At 42.7% G+C, this 14,185-nt stretch overlaps 1 protein-coding gene across 1 annotated transcript in view; it reads right to left on the bottom strand.

Moving 5' to 3' along the window:
• CTTNBP2 (cortactin binding protein 2) overlaps nucleotides 1–14,185 on the bottom strand; it is a 182,187-nt gene that overhangs the window by 155,233 nt on the left and 12,769 nt on the right. The window contains 1 exon segment of the mRNA XM_045000591.1: nucleotides 8,515–8,622. Coding sequence (XP_044856526.1) covers nucleotides 8,515–8,622 — 108 coding nt within the window.

The raw sequence follows: 14,185 nt of genomic DNA, 5'->3' as shown, positions 1-14,185 counted from the left end.
ATGTCATGCAGCCCTGTAGCCTTCCACAGTATTAACAAGCAGGACATGAATTGTACTCAGCTGGAAAAGCTCACATCTAGAGTTTTGTTCTGCTCATGAATAATAGCCTAAAAAAATTTTTGGTCCAGTAAATTTGCTATAACAGCTTATAGAAGGAAGATAGGCACATGTACTAATTAGCAAAAAATGGTAGTTAAATACATTCACTTTATTAAAATCATTCTTGTATGTTGACATATAAAAAGCCAGTTTTGCCCACTACTAGGTCACCTGCTTTGACTGCTAGCATTAAGGAGTTTTGATTCCAAACAAGGCAAATTTTCATGTTCCCAGAGAAAACACAGACTATTAATAAAACGTTTTCCATATTCAAATAGACCCTTCTATATACTGCAGCTGAAATTCTGATTTTCATAAACTACCAGAAAAGAGTTTAAGTGACATTGGTTTTGTACTTTGTTACGTAACAAACCAGTATCCAGGATATTAAGCCTGCCTTCTATTCCTTTCCATTTGAAACCAAAAGTATCATCCAAATCACAAAAACCACAAAACCTTTTCATAAATTCAGTTTTCCAGTATTTCCCCAACTTTTACCTTAAGAATTATGTCAATTTAAGACAATCTAATGGAAAGAGCTTCACATTTTCAATACTGTATTTAAGGAAAGTTTCAGTGATAAATATCATTAAGATATTCTATGAAGAAGCAATATTTAACTATCATGATATTTGAGAATGTTTTTCTAAGTTTATTTAGAAATCAAAATGGATATAACTATAAATATAAAAATTTATACAAAATAAGATTTGAAGCAAATAGTGTTCCACCAAAAAAAAAAAAAAAAAAAGACTAACATACAAAGTTTAGCATCATTCAGATTAGCCAGTCAGCCTTTTAAAAAAGTTATGTTACTTTAGAAGCAATTACATTTGCCATTTCAAATGTAGGTTAAGGGCCTTTCATGTCATTAGCACACTGTATACTATGAGTAACTAGTTTTAATCGGAAATCAGAAGTTATAATATAATGTAATATAATAATTGGAGATAGGTATATCTCCTAGAACCGGAAGGGACCTCGAAAGGTCATCAAGTCCAGCCCCCTGCCTTCACTAGCAGACCAAGTACTGATTTTTGCCCCAGATCCCTAAGTGGCCCCCTCAAGGATTGAACTCACAACCCTGCTGACCCTGGTCCCTATACCAGCAGGGACTTTGGGGAAACTGTGCAGTGGGGAACAAGCTGTAGAATGATCACTAGAACTGGCTAGAAATTTTTTGACAAGCCTCATTTTTGTTTTGACCCAATTTGTCAAAATCAAAACATTCTGCAGACCATGCTAAGTTTTGCCCAACTGATACAAACTTCCCTATCAGGCAGGCTTCAAAATTTGCCTCATTTCCTACCAACTTGCCTGCCTGACTCCTCAGCAGCTGGACTGGCAGGCTGCTGGGAAGCCCAGGACTCCTGGCTCCCAATACCCCACCTGGTGACTAATATGGAGTCAACGGTCTGGAAGCCTTGACTCTCAGCTCCTCAGCAGGCCAGGCCATCAAGGCTTCCAGGCAGCCTGCCTGGTGGACTGCATCAGAGCCAGAGCCTACAGTAGAGCTGAGAACAGAATTTCTAATCTTTTGGTTTTTATTCAAAGCAGAATGAAACCAAATTTGAAGTCTTGAAATCCTCCATGAAATAGCATTACCACTCTCTGCCCATCTCTGCAGATAGCGGTTTTAATGCAGCTGGTTATGCATTAACTACCAACCTCAACAGGTGGCTGGGTACTTGTACTTTGTCCCTCCCAGACCTGTACTATACTGAGCCATTTTAATACTCCCTAGTGTACAATGCATACACTTATGCATTCCCATCCTCCATCCACACACATGCTGGAGATGAATGCAAGCCAAGGGACATGCTGGCCACCCTTCCCGCAGCCCCCATTGGCCTGGAGTGGTGAACCACGGCCAGTGGGAGCTGCGATTGGCCGAACCTGCGGACGAGACAGGTAAACAAACCGGCCCGGACCTCCAAGGGCTTTCCCTGCACAAGTGACAGACCGGCTTTGAGAAGCACTGCAGTAGATGGTGTCAACAGGAGGATTTTGGCTTGCTTGAACATGGGACACTGTTCCAAGAAGGAGGACTGCTGGGAAGAGAGAGTGTCCATCTGACCAATAAGAGGAAGAGCATCTTGGGACATCAATTTGCTAACATAGTGAGGAGGTCTTTATACTTGCTTGTGGGCTTTTGACACGTGCCCCCTTTGAATCTAGTTTAAAGTAAGGTGACCTTAACAGGGGGCTAAATGAAAAATTATAATAGGGTCAAAGGAGCAACCAGAGTGGTATCAGTGGGAGAAATGTGCTCAACATTTTAGATGTCTTTATAGAAGTGGAAGAGGTGCAGGAAGAACTGGAAGTATAGTACATAAGCCCAGTTATGACAAATGGCATTACAGAGACTTGGTGGGATAAATGTCATGACTGGGATATTGGTATAAAGGGGTACAGCTTGTTCAGGAGACCGTGGGGGGAGAGTGAAGAGGTGTTGAATCATACATAAAGAATATATACACTTGTTTTGAGGCCCAGAAGTGGGTGAGTCAGAGGATGAATATGGGGAGGAGGGGCAGCAAAACAGGGATGATGTCATGGCAGAGGTCTACTATAGACACCAAATCAGGACAAGGTGGTGGAGGAGGCATTTCTAGAGCCAACAGCAGAAGTGTCCAACACAAGACCTGGTAGTAATGGGGGACTAACTACTCAGACATCTGTTGGAAAAGTAATATGGCAAGACACAAAACATCCTATATACATTCTTGGAATGCAGTGGAGACAATCTTTTGTTACAGAAAGTGGAGAAGTAATTGAGGGAAAACATTTTAAGCCTAATTCTAACTAACAAGGAGGCACTGGTTGTGAATCTGAAGGTTGAAAACAATTTTGGTGAAAGTGATCATGAAATGCTAGATAATTCTTCTAAGGAAAGGAAGCAGGAGAAAAAGTATTTTTTTTAAGTCCATTGTCCTTACACAAAAACAGAACTGGTACGAAAGGTCCCATGAGAAGAAAATGAAAGGTGTGATGGAGTTCAGGTGTGCTGGCAGTTTCTCAAAAGAGACAATATTAAGGCAGAACAAACTATCCCAATGCAAAAGATAGAGTGGAAGAACCCATTACGACTCCATCGCTATCTCTACAATGACCTGAAGAAAAAAAGAAAAAAAAAAAAGAGAAAAAAGGAATTGACAAACAGTGGAAACAAATGGTCAAGGATGAATACAAAAAGAACAGCACAAATATGTAGGGACAAAATCAAAAAGGCTAAGAGAATACAAGTTAAATCTAGAAAGAGACATTGTAAGAGGCAATAAGAAGAGGTTCTTTAAATACATAAGAGAAAAAGCAAATTGTACATCCTCAACTTAGGGAGGAAAGAGTTAATAATTGACGGCATCAAGAAAGCTGAGATGTTTAATGCCTATTTTGCTTCAGTCTTCATTGAAAAAAAGTTAATGGCAACCAGATACTCAGCACAATCATCATCATCATCATCAACAACAAGGCGCAAAGAATGCAAGCCAAAATAGGGAAAGAACAGGTTAGAGCAGGGGTCAGCAACCTTTTGGAAGTGCTGTGCCGAATCTTCATTTATTCACTCTAATTTAAGGTTTCGCGTGCCAGTAATACATTTTAACATTTTTAGAAGGTCTCTTTCTTTAAGTCTATAATATATAACTAAACTATTGTTATATGTAAAGTAAATAAGGCTTTTAAAATGTTTAAGATTAATTAAAAATTAAATTAAAATGCAGAGCCCCCTGGACCAGTGGCCAGGACCCGAGCAGTGTGAGTGCCACTGAAAATCAGCTTGCGTGCCGCCTTTGGCACCCGTGCCATAGGTTGCCTACCCCTGGGTTAGAGTATTTAGATAAGTTAGATGTATTCAAGTCAGCAAGGCCTGATTAAAAAAAACCATACACCCTGTGGTGAATGGTAACTAGCTGATCTTGGAAACAGTGATGATCTTCGAAAACTCATGGAGGACAGGTGAAGTCTCAAAACATAATACCTATCTTTAAAAGGGGAACAGAGAGGGCCTGGGGAATCATAAAGCAGTCAGCCTAACTTCAATACGTGAACAGATACTGACAAAATTATTAAACAATCAATTTGTAAACACCTAGAGCATAATAGATTTATAAAAAAAATAGCCAGCATGTATTGATCAAGAATAAATGACAAACCAACCAGTGGATGGGGGAAAAGCTGTGGATGTGATACATCTTGATTTTAATAAGGCTTTTGACATAATTCCACATGACCTTCTCATACGCAAACTAGGGAAATGTGGTCTAGAGAAAATGCCTATAAGGTGGGTGCAAAACTGGTTGAGACACAGTACTCAAAGAGTAATCATCAATGCTTTGCAGTTATATTGGAGGACATATCTAGCGGGGCCCCATGGGGTGTCCCGATTCTGGTACTATTTGATATTTTCATTAATGACTTGGATAATGGAGTGGAGAGGATGCTTATAAAATCTGCAATGACACTAACCTGCTAAGGTTTCTATCACTTTGGAGAACAAGATTAGTATTCACAATGACTGACAAATTGTAGATTAAAAAGACAAGTATTATACTTAGGAAAGAAAAGAAAAAAAAATCAAATGCACACCCAAAATGGGGAATAACTGGCTAGGCAGCAGTACTGCTGAAAAGGATCTGGGGGTAATAGTGAATAACATACTGAATGGGTCAAAAATGTGATGCAGTTGCAAAAAAAGACTAATTTCATTCTGGGCTGTGTTAGTAGGAGTGTCAGATGTAAAACACGGGGGGTAATTGTCCCACTCTACTCAGCACTGGGGAGGCCTCACCTGAAGTACTGTGTCCAGTTTTGGGTACCATACTTTTCAAAAGATGTGGACAAACTGGAGAGGGAGTCCAGAGGAGAGTGACAAAAAAAGATGAACAGTTTAGAAAACCTGACCTATGCCCAGATTTTACACCCTTTTACCATGTTTAATCTTGAGAAAATCTGGTGGGGAGTAGGGATGGGGGAGGGGAGGAGCTGATAGCTCTTAGCATATTTGAAGACTGTTACAAAAAGGATGGTGATCGATTGTTCTTCATGTCCACTGATGGTAGGACAAGAAATAATTGGCTTAATCTGCAGGATAGTTAAGCACTGGAATAAGTTTTGAAAGGAGGTTGTGGAATTCCCATCATTGGAGATTTTTAATAGGTTAAATAAAACATCTGTCAGATGATCTAGGTTTACTTGGTCCTCCCTCAGCACAGGGAGTTGCACTTGATGACCTCTCGAGGTCCCATCTAGCCTTATGTTTCTATGATTCTATGTTGTACACTAGTGTAATATAGTCAGTGTGTGCTTTTGGCATGTGTACCATTATAATACTCTGAGCAGTAGAGTCAACTGCCCATGAATGTGTATGAGAAAGGATATTTTAGCACTTTCTCCTATTTGCACTTCTTTCTATTTTTAGTTTACCTTAACTTGGCAGTCAGAGCACAAGATCTGAAATAAGACAGGCAGACAAAACAAGGCAGTGCATTTCTGGGAGTGCATGCACCTCAACATCCCAAACTAAAGTATTCCACAGTGCAGTAATACTCTAGAAACATATTGCCTCTAGTGTTCTATTGCCATTAAAAATTAAAATTGTATTTTATAAAAGAAAGGCCATGTCCAGGCACCTGATAGTTATTAATATAGGTATATCAGTAACAGCTATTTAGACAGCTCCATTTGTAGCAAGAGGTCTAAAGCCAAAAGCAATTCTTAAAAAATTAAGACACAGATATCGTATTGACACATTACAGTTGAAAGTGTTATTGCAGTACCTGATAACCATTATATACATATACACATACACACACCCCCTCTAACATCTAGTATGAGGCATACTCCACTACATTGGGTGGTCTCTTTAGAAGACCTTAAAGGATGTACATTTGCTGATATCTAGCCAACTGTAATTTTGCTATAAATTGCTTCAGTTTATAAAGATCTTTATTTTGTTACTAAAGGTTTATTTGGATACTCTTCATTACATTTTCTTGCATTAATGAACATTTTTAAAGTTATATATTCATCAAATGAGGATCAAAGTTTGTCTACAGTTTCCAGACAGCTTCGTCTTTAGACTGGGGTAGGAAACATGCACTAGTGTGAGTTTGCAGAGCACCTTGCACAATGAGGCCCTAATGAAAACTGGGTCCCAGGGTTAAAAAAAAAAAAATCCTGGCATACACCCTTTCCTACATTGACATGACCTTTCCATTTCATCTCCACTCCCACTTCAGAAGACTGGCAATGCCCACTAAACATTTGTTACATCCAAACATTGAGACTGCTGAAACAAATGAAGACTGGATTGAATTTAATATATTTTTTAAAATTGTGATTAGTCATGAGATTAACAGTGCAATTAAAACCTATTCATTTATTTTTTTAAACAAAAATAGAATACAACTAATTTAAATATTTGTGGATGTTTTCTACATTTTCAAATATAGTGATTTAAATTACAACACAGAATACAAAGTTTACAGTGCTCACTTTATTATTTTGATTAAGTATTTGAACAGTAAAGAAATTTTTTACACTGCGAATATTTGTAATCAGAATAATAAAGTGAGCACTGTACACTCTATATTCTGTGTTGTAATTTAAATCAATAACATTGATTTGGAGGGATAGCTCAGTGGTTTGAGCATTGGCCTGCTAAACCCAGGGTTGTGAGTTCAATCCTTGAGGGGGCCATTTAGGGATCTGGGGCAAGAATTGGTCCTGCTAGTGAAGGCAGGGGGCTGGACTCGATGACCTTTCAAGGTCCCTTCCAGTTCTAGGAGATTGGTATATCTCCAATTATTACCTTTATTACCTTAATATATTTGAAACATGTAGAAATCCACACAAAAATATTTAATAAAATTTAAATTGGTATTATTACTTAATAGTGTGAAAAACTGTGATTCATTTAATTGAGTTAGTTTTGAGTTATCACTTGAATTAACTGTGATAGACAGCCCTTTAAAATTATTCCCACCTATTGCAAATAGAGTATGATGTAACATAACATTCTCTTTAAATTCCATTATTTTGCTATTTACCCCATGCTCTACCCCAGGGATCAGCAACCTTTCAGAAGTGCTGCACCGAGTCTTCATTTATTCACTCTAATTTAAGGATTAGTGTGCCGGCAATACATTGTAATGTTTTTAGAAGGTCTCTTTCTATAAGTCTATAATATATAACTAAACTATTGTATGTAAAGTAAATAAGGTTTTTAAAATGTTTTAGAAGCTTCATTTAAAATTAAATTAAAATACAGAGCCCTCTGGACTGGTGGCCAGGACCAGGGCAGTGTGAGTGCCACTGAAAATCAGCTTGCGTGCCACCTTTGGCACATGTACCACAGGTTGCCTACCCCTGCTCTATCCTTTCAAATTCCAAATTCAATTACACCTCTACCTTGATAACACGCTGTCCTTGGGAGCCAAAAAAAAAATCTTACTGCGTTATAGGTGAAACCGTGTTATATTGAACTTGCTTGATCTACTGGAGTGAGCAGCCCCGCGCCCCCCGGAGCACTGCTTTACCATGTTGTATCCAAATTTGTGTTATATCTGGTGGCGTTATATCAAGGTAGCGGTGTACTGTATATATTATTACGGTGGTTTGGGAACAAAGATAGATTAGCTCTTCAGACCCTAGCACTCTCAAAATGCTTTCTTGGCTAAGTGGTAAAGACCCCTACACATCACAATTTATACCTTTTTACTAAAGGTACGTCTACACTACCCGCCGGATCAGTGGGCAGCAATCAATCCAGCAGGGGTCGATTTATCACGTCTAGACGTGATAAATCGATCCCCGAACACTCTTCCATTGACTCCTGTACTCCACCGCCATGAGAGGCGCAGGCTAGGGTGACCAGATTCTAACAGTAAAATATCAGGGTGGCACCTTTTTAAATTGTTACACTCACCCGTCTGGGTCTTCAGCGGAGGGTCCTTCAGTCGCTAACTGTCTTCGGCGGAGGGTAATAAGTCTTGCTGCCAAAGACAGAAGCACCCACCACCAAAATGCCGCCAGAGACCGTCAGCAACTGAGGGACCCACCGGATGGATGAGTAACAAAAACGCCGAAACAAAATATCGGGACAAATGGCATCCTGACCATACTTCAGGACAAACTTCTCAAAATCAGGACTGTCCTGATTTTATCAGGACATCTGGTCACCCTAGCTCAGGCACAGTCAATGGGGGAGCAGCAGCAGTCGACTCACCGCAGTGAAGACACCGCGGTGAGTAGGTCTAAGTACGTCAACTTCAGCTATGTTATTCACATAGCTGAAGTTGCATAACTTGCATCGATCCCCCCCCCAGTGTAGGCCAGGCCTAAGAAAGTATTACAAATCATCCTTTAAACCGGACGGGGGGAGGGGAGGAGGAGATCTAAAAAACAGTAACTTACCCTCAAGGCTTCAATTACAAGATCCCGTGCTTCCAGTTCCCCTTCCATTACACTAAGGAGCATCCGCAGTTCTGGCTTGCTCAGATTATCCACATCAAACTCTCTTTTCTGTAAGAGAAGTACAATTGATGAATGAATACACTATTTAAATGCAGGTATGATCATTACAGTAGGAGGGGGGGAAACTAAGATAAAACTAAAAAGCAAAAACAAAAAAGGCATGATAGTGCTAGTTTCTGTCAGCATTTCCACCAGACCATATTTTTCTAAGGTTTATTATTGTGTTGTAAAGATTTGACATGATCTGAATTGTGACAATCAGGGTCAAGGTGAGTATCAAGTAGTTTTACCCCTTTTTATTTAAGATGAAGGGTGAGGAGTTTACCAGTACATGCTGTTTTCAAACCATTTTTCTTTCAAAGGGCCAACTCCTGCAAAGACTTATGCATGCGCTTAACTTTAAGCCAGGGTAGTCCCACTGAAGCCAAATTCAGTCAAAGTTAAACATTTGTATTTTAGCTGTCTTGGGGCTTAACATTGTCAACTAAAAGTCTGCAAAATAAAACTGTCATCCTATTAAATGATTCCATATACAGTGTCTCAGGGCAATTGCACAAAAAGAAAGTTAAAATCAAGTTCACAAAAAGACTAGTAGAGTAGGCAAACAAAAACACTCCCAACCACAGAAAAGCTTCTGTGAACAGATGAGGCCTGCTCTAAAGGTGACCAACAAGAGAAATTTAATTCCACAGCTAGGATCCTGCCACTAAAAATTGCCCAACAGCCCATGGATAAATCAAGCACTGGTCACCCCATCTAATAAAAGACAGGCAACAAAAGCAATTAAAAATGCATGTAAAACTTGTGTGAGTAGATGCTGAAATAATTGTTTAGAGTGCTGATTAATAAAAGGAGACATGATACGGGTGAATAAAACTGCTCAATAGAGAAGGTAAAAATCAGGAAATTCTATTCCTCTTCCTCCCAAAAAAAGGAGCAAAAGGGCATTAAAATGAAATTGAAAGATGCTAAATTTAAAAATCGATTAGAGGAAGTACTTTTATGTTTAAAACCCCAGAATTAGCTTGTGGAACTCATTGCCAAAAGACACCATTGAAGCAAAGCAGCCAGCTGAATACAAAAACAGGACCAGACTTTGATAAGATAAAGATATCATCCACCGTTATATACATTTCTGCATGGGGAAAAAGTCCTCATGTTTCAGTGTGTAAACCAGCTATTGATTGGGAAAGTTTCTTCCCAACCGTAGGCAAAGAAGAAGTTATTCCATAATTATTAGAGAATTTCACAAAAGGAGCTGATAATTAGGAGAAAGGATATTAAACTTGAGCACAGGTTTGATCTGGTATGGCAATTTCTGTTTTCCTCCTCCTGTTAACTTTAATATTTCAGCTGAGCTCAAGTATTATGACAGCACCCAGGGAGAGAGGAACTCTCCTGGATGCCTCCAACCCAAGCCATAAAGCACTGGGTCCCCAACCTTTTCGTCTGTCGGGCACCAGACGAAGGACTATGGCGGCAGTCGAGCATCCGCTGAAATGCCACTGAATTTCAGCTGCGACGCCTCTCGATGACACCGTTTGTCAGTGGCAAGCAGCGTCATTGAGAGGTGTCGCCGCTGAAATGCCACCGAATTTCGGCAGCATTTCGGTGGATGCTCGACCACTGGCCAGGACACAGGCACCGCGTTGGGGACCTCTGACAAAGAGTATCATAGAACAATATTAACATCTTAGGCCTGGTCTACACTGGGTGGGGGGGTCCGAACTAAGGTATGCAACTTCAGCTACGCGAATAGCGTAGCTGAAGTCGAACTACCTTAGTTCGAGTTACTTACCCGTCCTCACGGCACAGGATCAACATCCGCGGCTCCCCCATCGACTCCACCACCGCAGTTCGCGGTGGTGGAGTTCCGGAGTCGACGGGAGCGCGTTCGGAGTTCGATATATCGTGTCTAGATGAGATGCGATATATCGAACTCCGAGAATTCGATTGCTACCCGCCGATCCGGCAGGTAGTGAAGATGTACCCTTAGACACGTACAAACTCCACAGCAGTTAAGCACTACGCTCTTTTCAGCCAACCCCACTATATAAATTTGAACAGTACTGTGCAAGTCCACTGTCAGTTAGCCTTTTAACAGAGCTGTTTTCAGTCAGTTATTATGGACTTGCAGACACTCGCTAGTCCATGAGGAGTAGGAATTCGTAGTGGCCAAGGGACAGAGCCACTAGAACTGCTGGCTATTTCCACTCAAGGAGGCAGCAAGCGCAGGAGATGAACAAAAAGTTGTACTCCTGTTTTTTTAAGGAAAATTTGACAGCAAACTGGCCCAAATGATACTACTGCTTTCTCAAAATAGGAATAGAGCAGATGAGCTGTTTGCCCCAGGATGGGAAAGGAAGCAAAAGTTGCCCAAAACACCATTACTGTTGTAGCTGAATCATTCAGAGGAACCCAGTGTTAGGGGGTGAACATGTGGGTGTAAGTGTAGCTGGTAAGCACAGGGTCAATTCTGTAAGCCCTCATTATAGCTAGTCTTGAAAAGCAATAAAAAAGGGCATGGTTATTCTGATCTGAAAGTTTGGGGATGCTCCTTCCACAGGAGAAAATAAATGGAGTGAGAAATGTATATTGTCCTTAGGAAGAAAGAAAGATACCACTAGATTAAATCTTCAAAGTGACTAATGATTATGGATACCTCAATTTATGGGTGTCCAAGTTGCCAAACCCTAGAAGGGCTTGATTTTCAGAAAGCAGAACCTCAAAACCCAATGAAAATGAAGTTTAGGCTAGTGACAACAGTATCTTATGACATGGGGGTTTTGCTAAGGAATTAGTGCATGACCCATACCAACCTCCAATTCTTTGGTTTCAGGTATCATTACTTTGCTTGTGCTGTTTTTGAATTTGTCATTTTGAGATACTTGGTGTGTCCCCCTCCACCCCCCATGTGAAGTGAGTTCAGGTGAAAAGAACCTGCAGGCCAGAGCCTTATGTATCTGTGCATGTAAAACATCAGGGCAAGCTTCCCCAGGTTACTTAGCCAACTTGCATCAGCCTTTGAGAGACAGTGAACAGGGCTATAATTCCTATTAGTTTTAGTGATTTCTGCAACAGCGACTGAATCCATCAACACTCTTCAAATAGACCAATGAATAGCCTGTCACAACCTGATACGCAGTTATGGCTCTGTATGGCCAATTGTCAGTCCACGGCCATCTTATCCTGTTAAAAGGACAAGGCAGCCTCCATCTTGGACCAGGTTCTTGCTGAATAGGAAAGGGCAGAGACCTAATTCTGCCCAGCAACACTGTGGTGTCGTGTGCAACCCTGAGGTGCGGTGTGCAACATTTCAGTGCTGTGTGCATTTTCCCGCTCTTTTTGCTTGGTCATCTAGGGGTCAGGCTAGTGCCCTGTGCAAAGATGCCAGTGTGTCGTGTGCAGATCCTGTTGGCGTGGGGGGCAACAGTTCAGAGCCTGAAGGATGTAGGAGCCAGGGACCAATCAGATGCTGACACGAGTGAGACCCTTCGAATAAAACTAGGTTTCCCCCCAAAATTTGTGTGGAGTATCCGCGTGTCAGCTGAAAGACCTGATCAACCTTTCGGCCAGGGTCTCCTCCCGGTATAGCTAGCTCGTGTCGTGTCGTCTTCGTTGTCGCCTTGGACCTGTTCCTGGCACCTCATCATGCTTCTGGTGTCTGCTCTGCTGGTCAGCTGCGCCTGGAGTGCGGTATTTGTTTTCTAATTTCTGGCAGTTTGCTTATCTAGCCTCCTATTTTTCCCCTCCCTAACCCAGTACCAAGTGTGTACACAGTGTTAAGGATTAAAGTATTGAGCTCACAATTGCCTAGGTGTATAGTTGTTCTAAGGTTTTAATAAATTGTTTACAATAAACTGTTTTAAGTGTGTGAGTCACTGCTCTGTCTTTGTCCGGAGTGTTTGTGTCTGGGAGCTGTCTCCACCTGGGGATTAGCTGACCAAGGGGTTCCTGTCCCCGCGGTCTGTGTGAGTGGAATCTGCCCACCTGCAGCCGCACCACACTCTGGGTTTACCCTTAGTGTGAAAGCAAGGGCGGTTGAGGCAGTGGCCTGTGGGTCTCTTTCCTGTGTTGCACCGGGCACCGCCCTGACAAACCCAATTCCCATCTTGTGTGATTGGTGTGTCTGCCTATCCAGTGTGCTGCAGTGAGCAGTATAGAATTGTACTGTTAATGATTTTTGGGTTTATATTGCCTAACAACATCCCAGCTAAAAATTGCCTCTCTCCCTTGGCCCAAGTTGTAACTTTCCCCCAAATAAACGCAGCCACTTGGCTTTGCACCTTATTCTGGTCCTGCCTGATTTTCCTCTCCCAATGTAAAGCTGATCGAACCGCAATCTATTTCGGACATAGCCTTGATATGTAAATACCAGTAAAGAAAGTGGTAGAATACACATTTGAAACCCTTCATTTTAAATGCCCTTTCTTTTGTTCTTGCTGTTCCACATTCAGGTCAAGCTAAATGCACAACTGTGCACTGAAGGTTAGAAAAAGTTCCCAACCTTTCCCAGAACTACTCCATCCTTAGCTGCTCTCATGCCAAGTGGCCAAATGCTTCTCACACATGCAAAAGCAACCTCTCTCACTACTTTTAAAACTCTCTACAGCAGTGGCTCTCAGCCAGAGGTCCATGGCCCCTGGTGGGGGCACCAAATAGAACCAGTGTTAAACTCGCTGAGGCCCAGGGCAGAAAGCCAAAAGCCCCACTGCAGGGGACTGAAGCCCAGGGCTCTGAGCCCCGCCACCCAGAAGCTACAGCAGAAGCAGCCTTTGTGGTGCCCCAATGGCATGGGGCCCCAGGCAATTGTCCTGCTTGCTACCCCTCAATGCTGGCCCTGGCTTTTATATGAAGAAAGCCAGCTGTGGCACAGCTGGGCCATAGAGTTTTAAAATAGCATGTCAAGGGGGGCCTCAGAAAGAAAAAGGTTGAGAACCCCTACTCTATAGTACTCACTGTAGTAAAAGAGCACATTACACAGATCATCAATACTAGTATACTGCCTCTAGTTTCCTCCCTTCCAGCTAGATCACCAGATCACCCAGGTCAAATATCGGGACGCGGGGGGGGGGGGCAGAGGGGGGAAAAATGGCGGCAGAGCAAAAAATAAATAAATCCCCCACCCCCGATTCCTCCTCCCTCCACAAAAGTGCTGGAGGGAGGCCCAGGAGACTCAGGGGAGCGCGGGGCCAGGGTGAGTGTGAGTCCGGCCTGGCCCCGAGCAGGCAGGACTCGGGCGCGGTACCTGTAGGGAGAGTAGGGAGTGGCCTGCGGGGCCAGGCGGCAGCGGCTGTTCTCCCCACCTGGGCAGCGGGACTTGAGAGCAGCCGCTGCTGCAGCTCCCACATCCGCGGGGGGAGGAAGCGGCCGCTGGCCAAGCTTGGCAGCTGCAGCTCTTGTGCCCACGAACCCCCCGAGCCCGGGCCTGCTGCGGGGACCCAGCGCGCACACAGCGCGTGCCCAGCCCCTGGCCAGTCGCGTCTGGGCTGGCTGCCCAGCTGGTGCAATCCCACGGGCGGCCCTGGAGTGGAGGCAGCAGGCCCCAGCCCCCCCATCCCGCTCGGGTCCCACAGGGGAACGAACGGGGCTGGGCTGCCGATGCCTCCGC

Source organism: Mauremys mutica, chromosome 1, assembly GCF_020497125.1.
Source record: "Mauremys mutica isolate MM-2020 ecotype Southern chromosome 1, ASM2049712v1, whole genome shotgun sequence".
Classification (NCBI taxonomy): Eukaryota; Metazoa; Chordata; order Testudines; family Geoemydidae; genus Mauremys; species Mauremys mutica.
The sequence above is the reverse complement of the archived record's forward strand: the minus strand, read 5'-3'. Positions and strand labels throughout refer to the sequence as shown.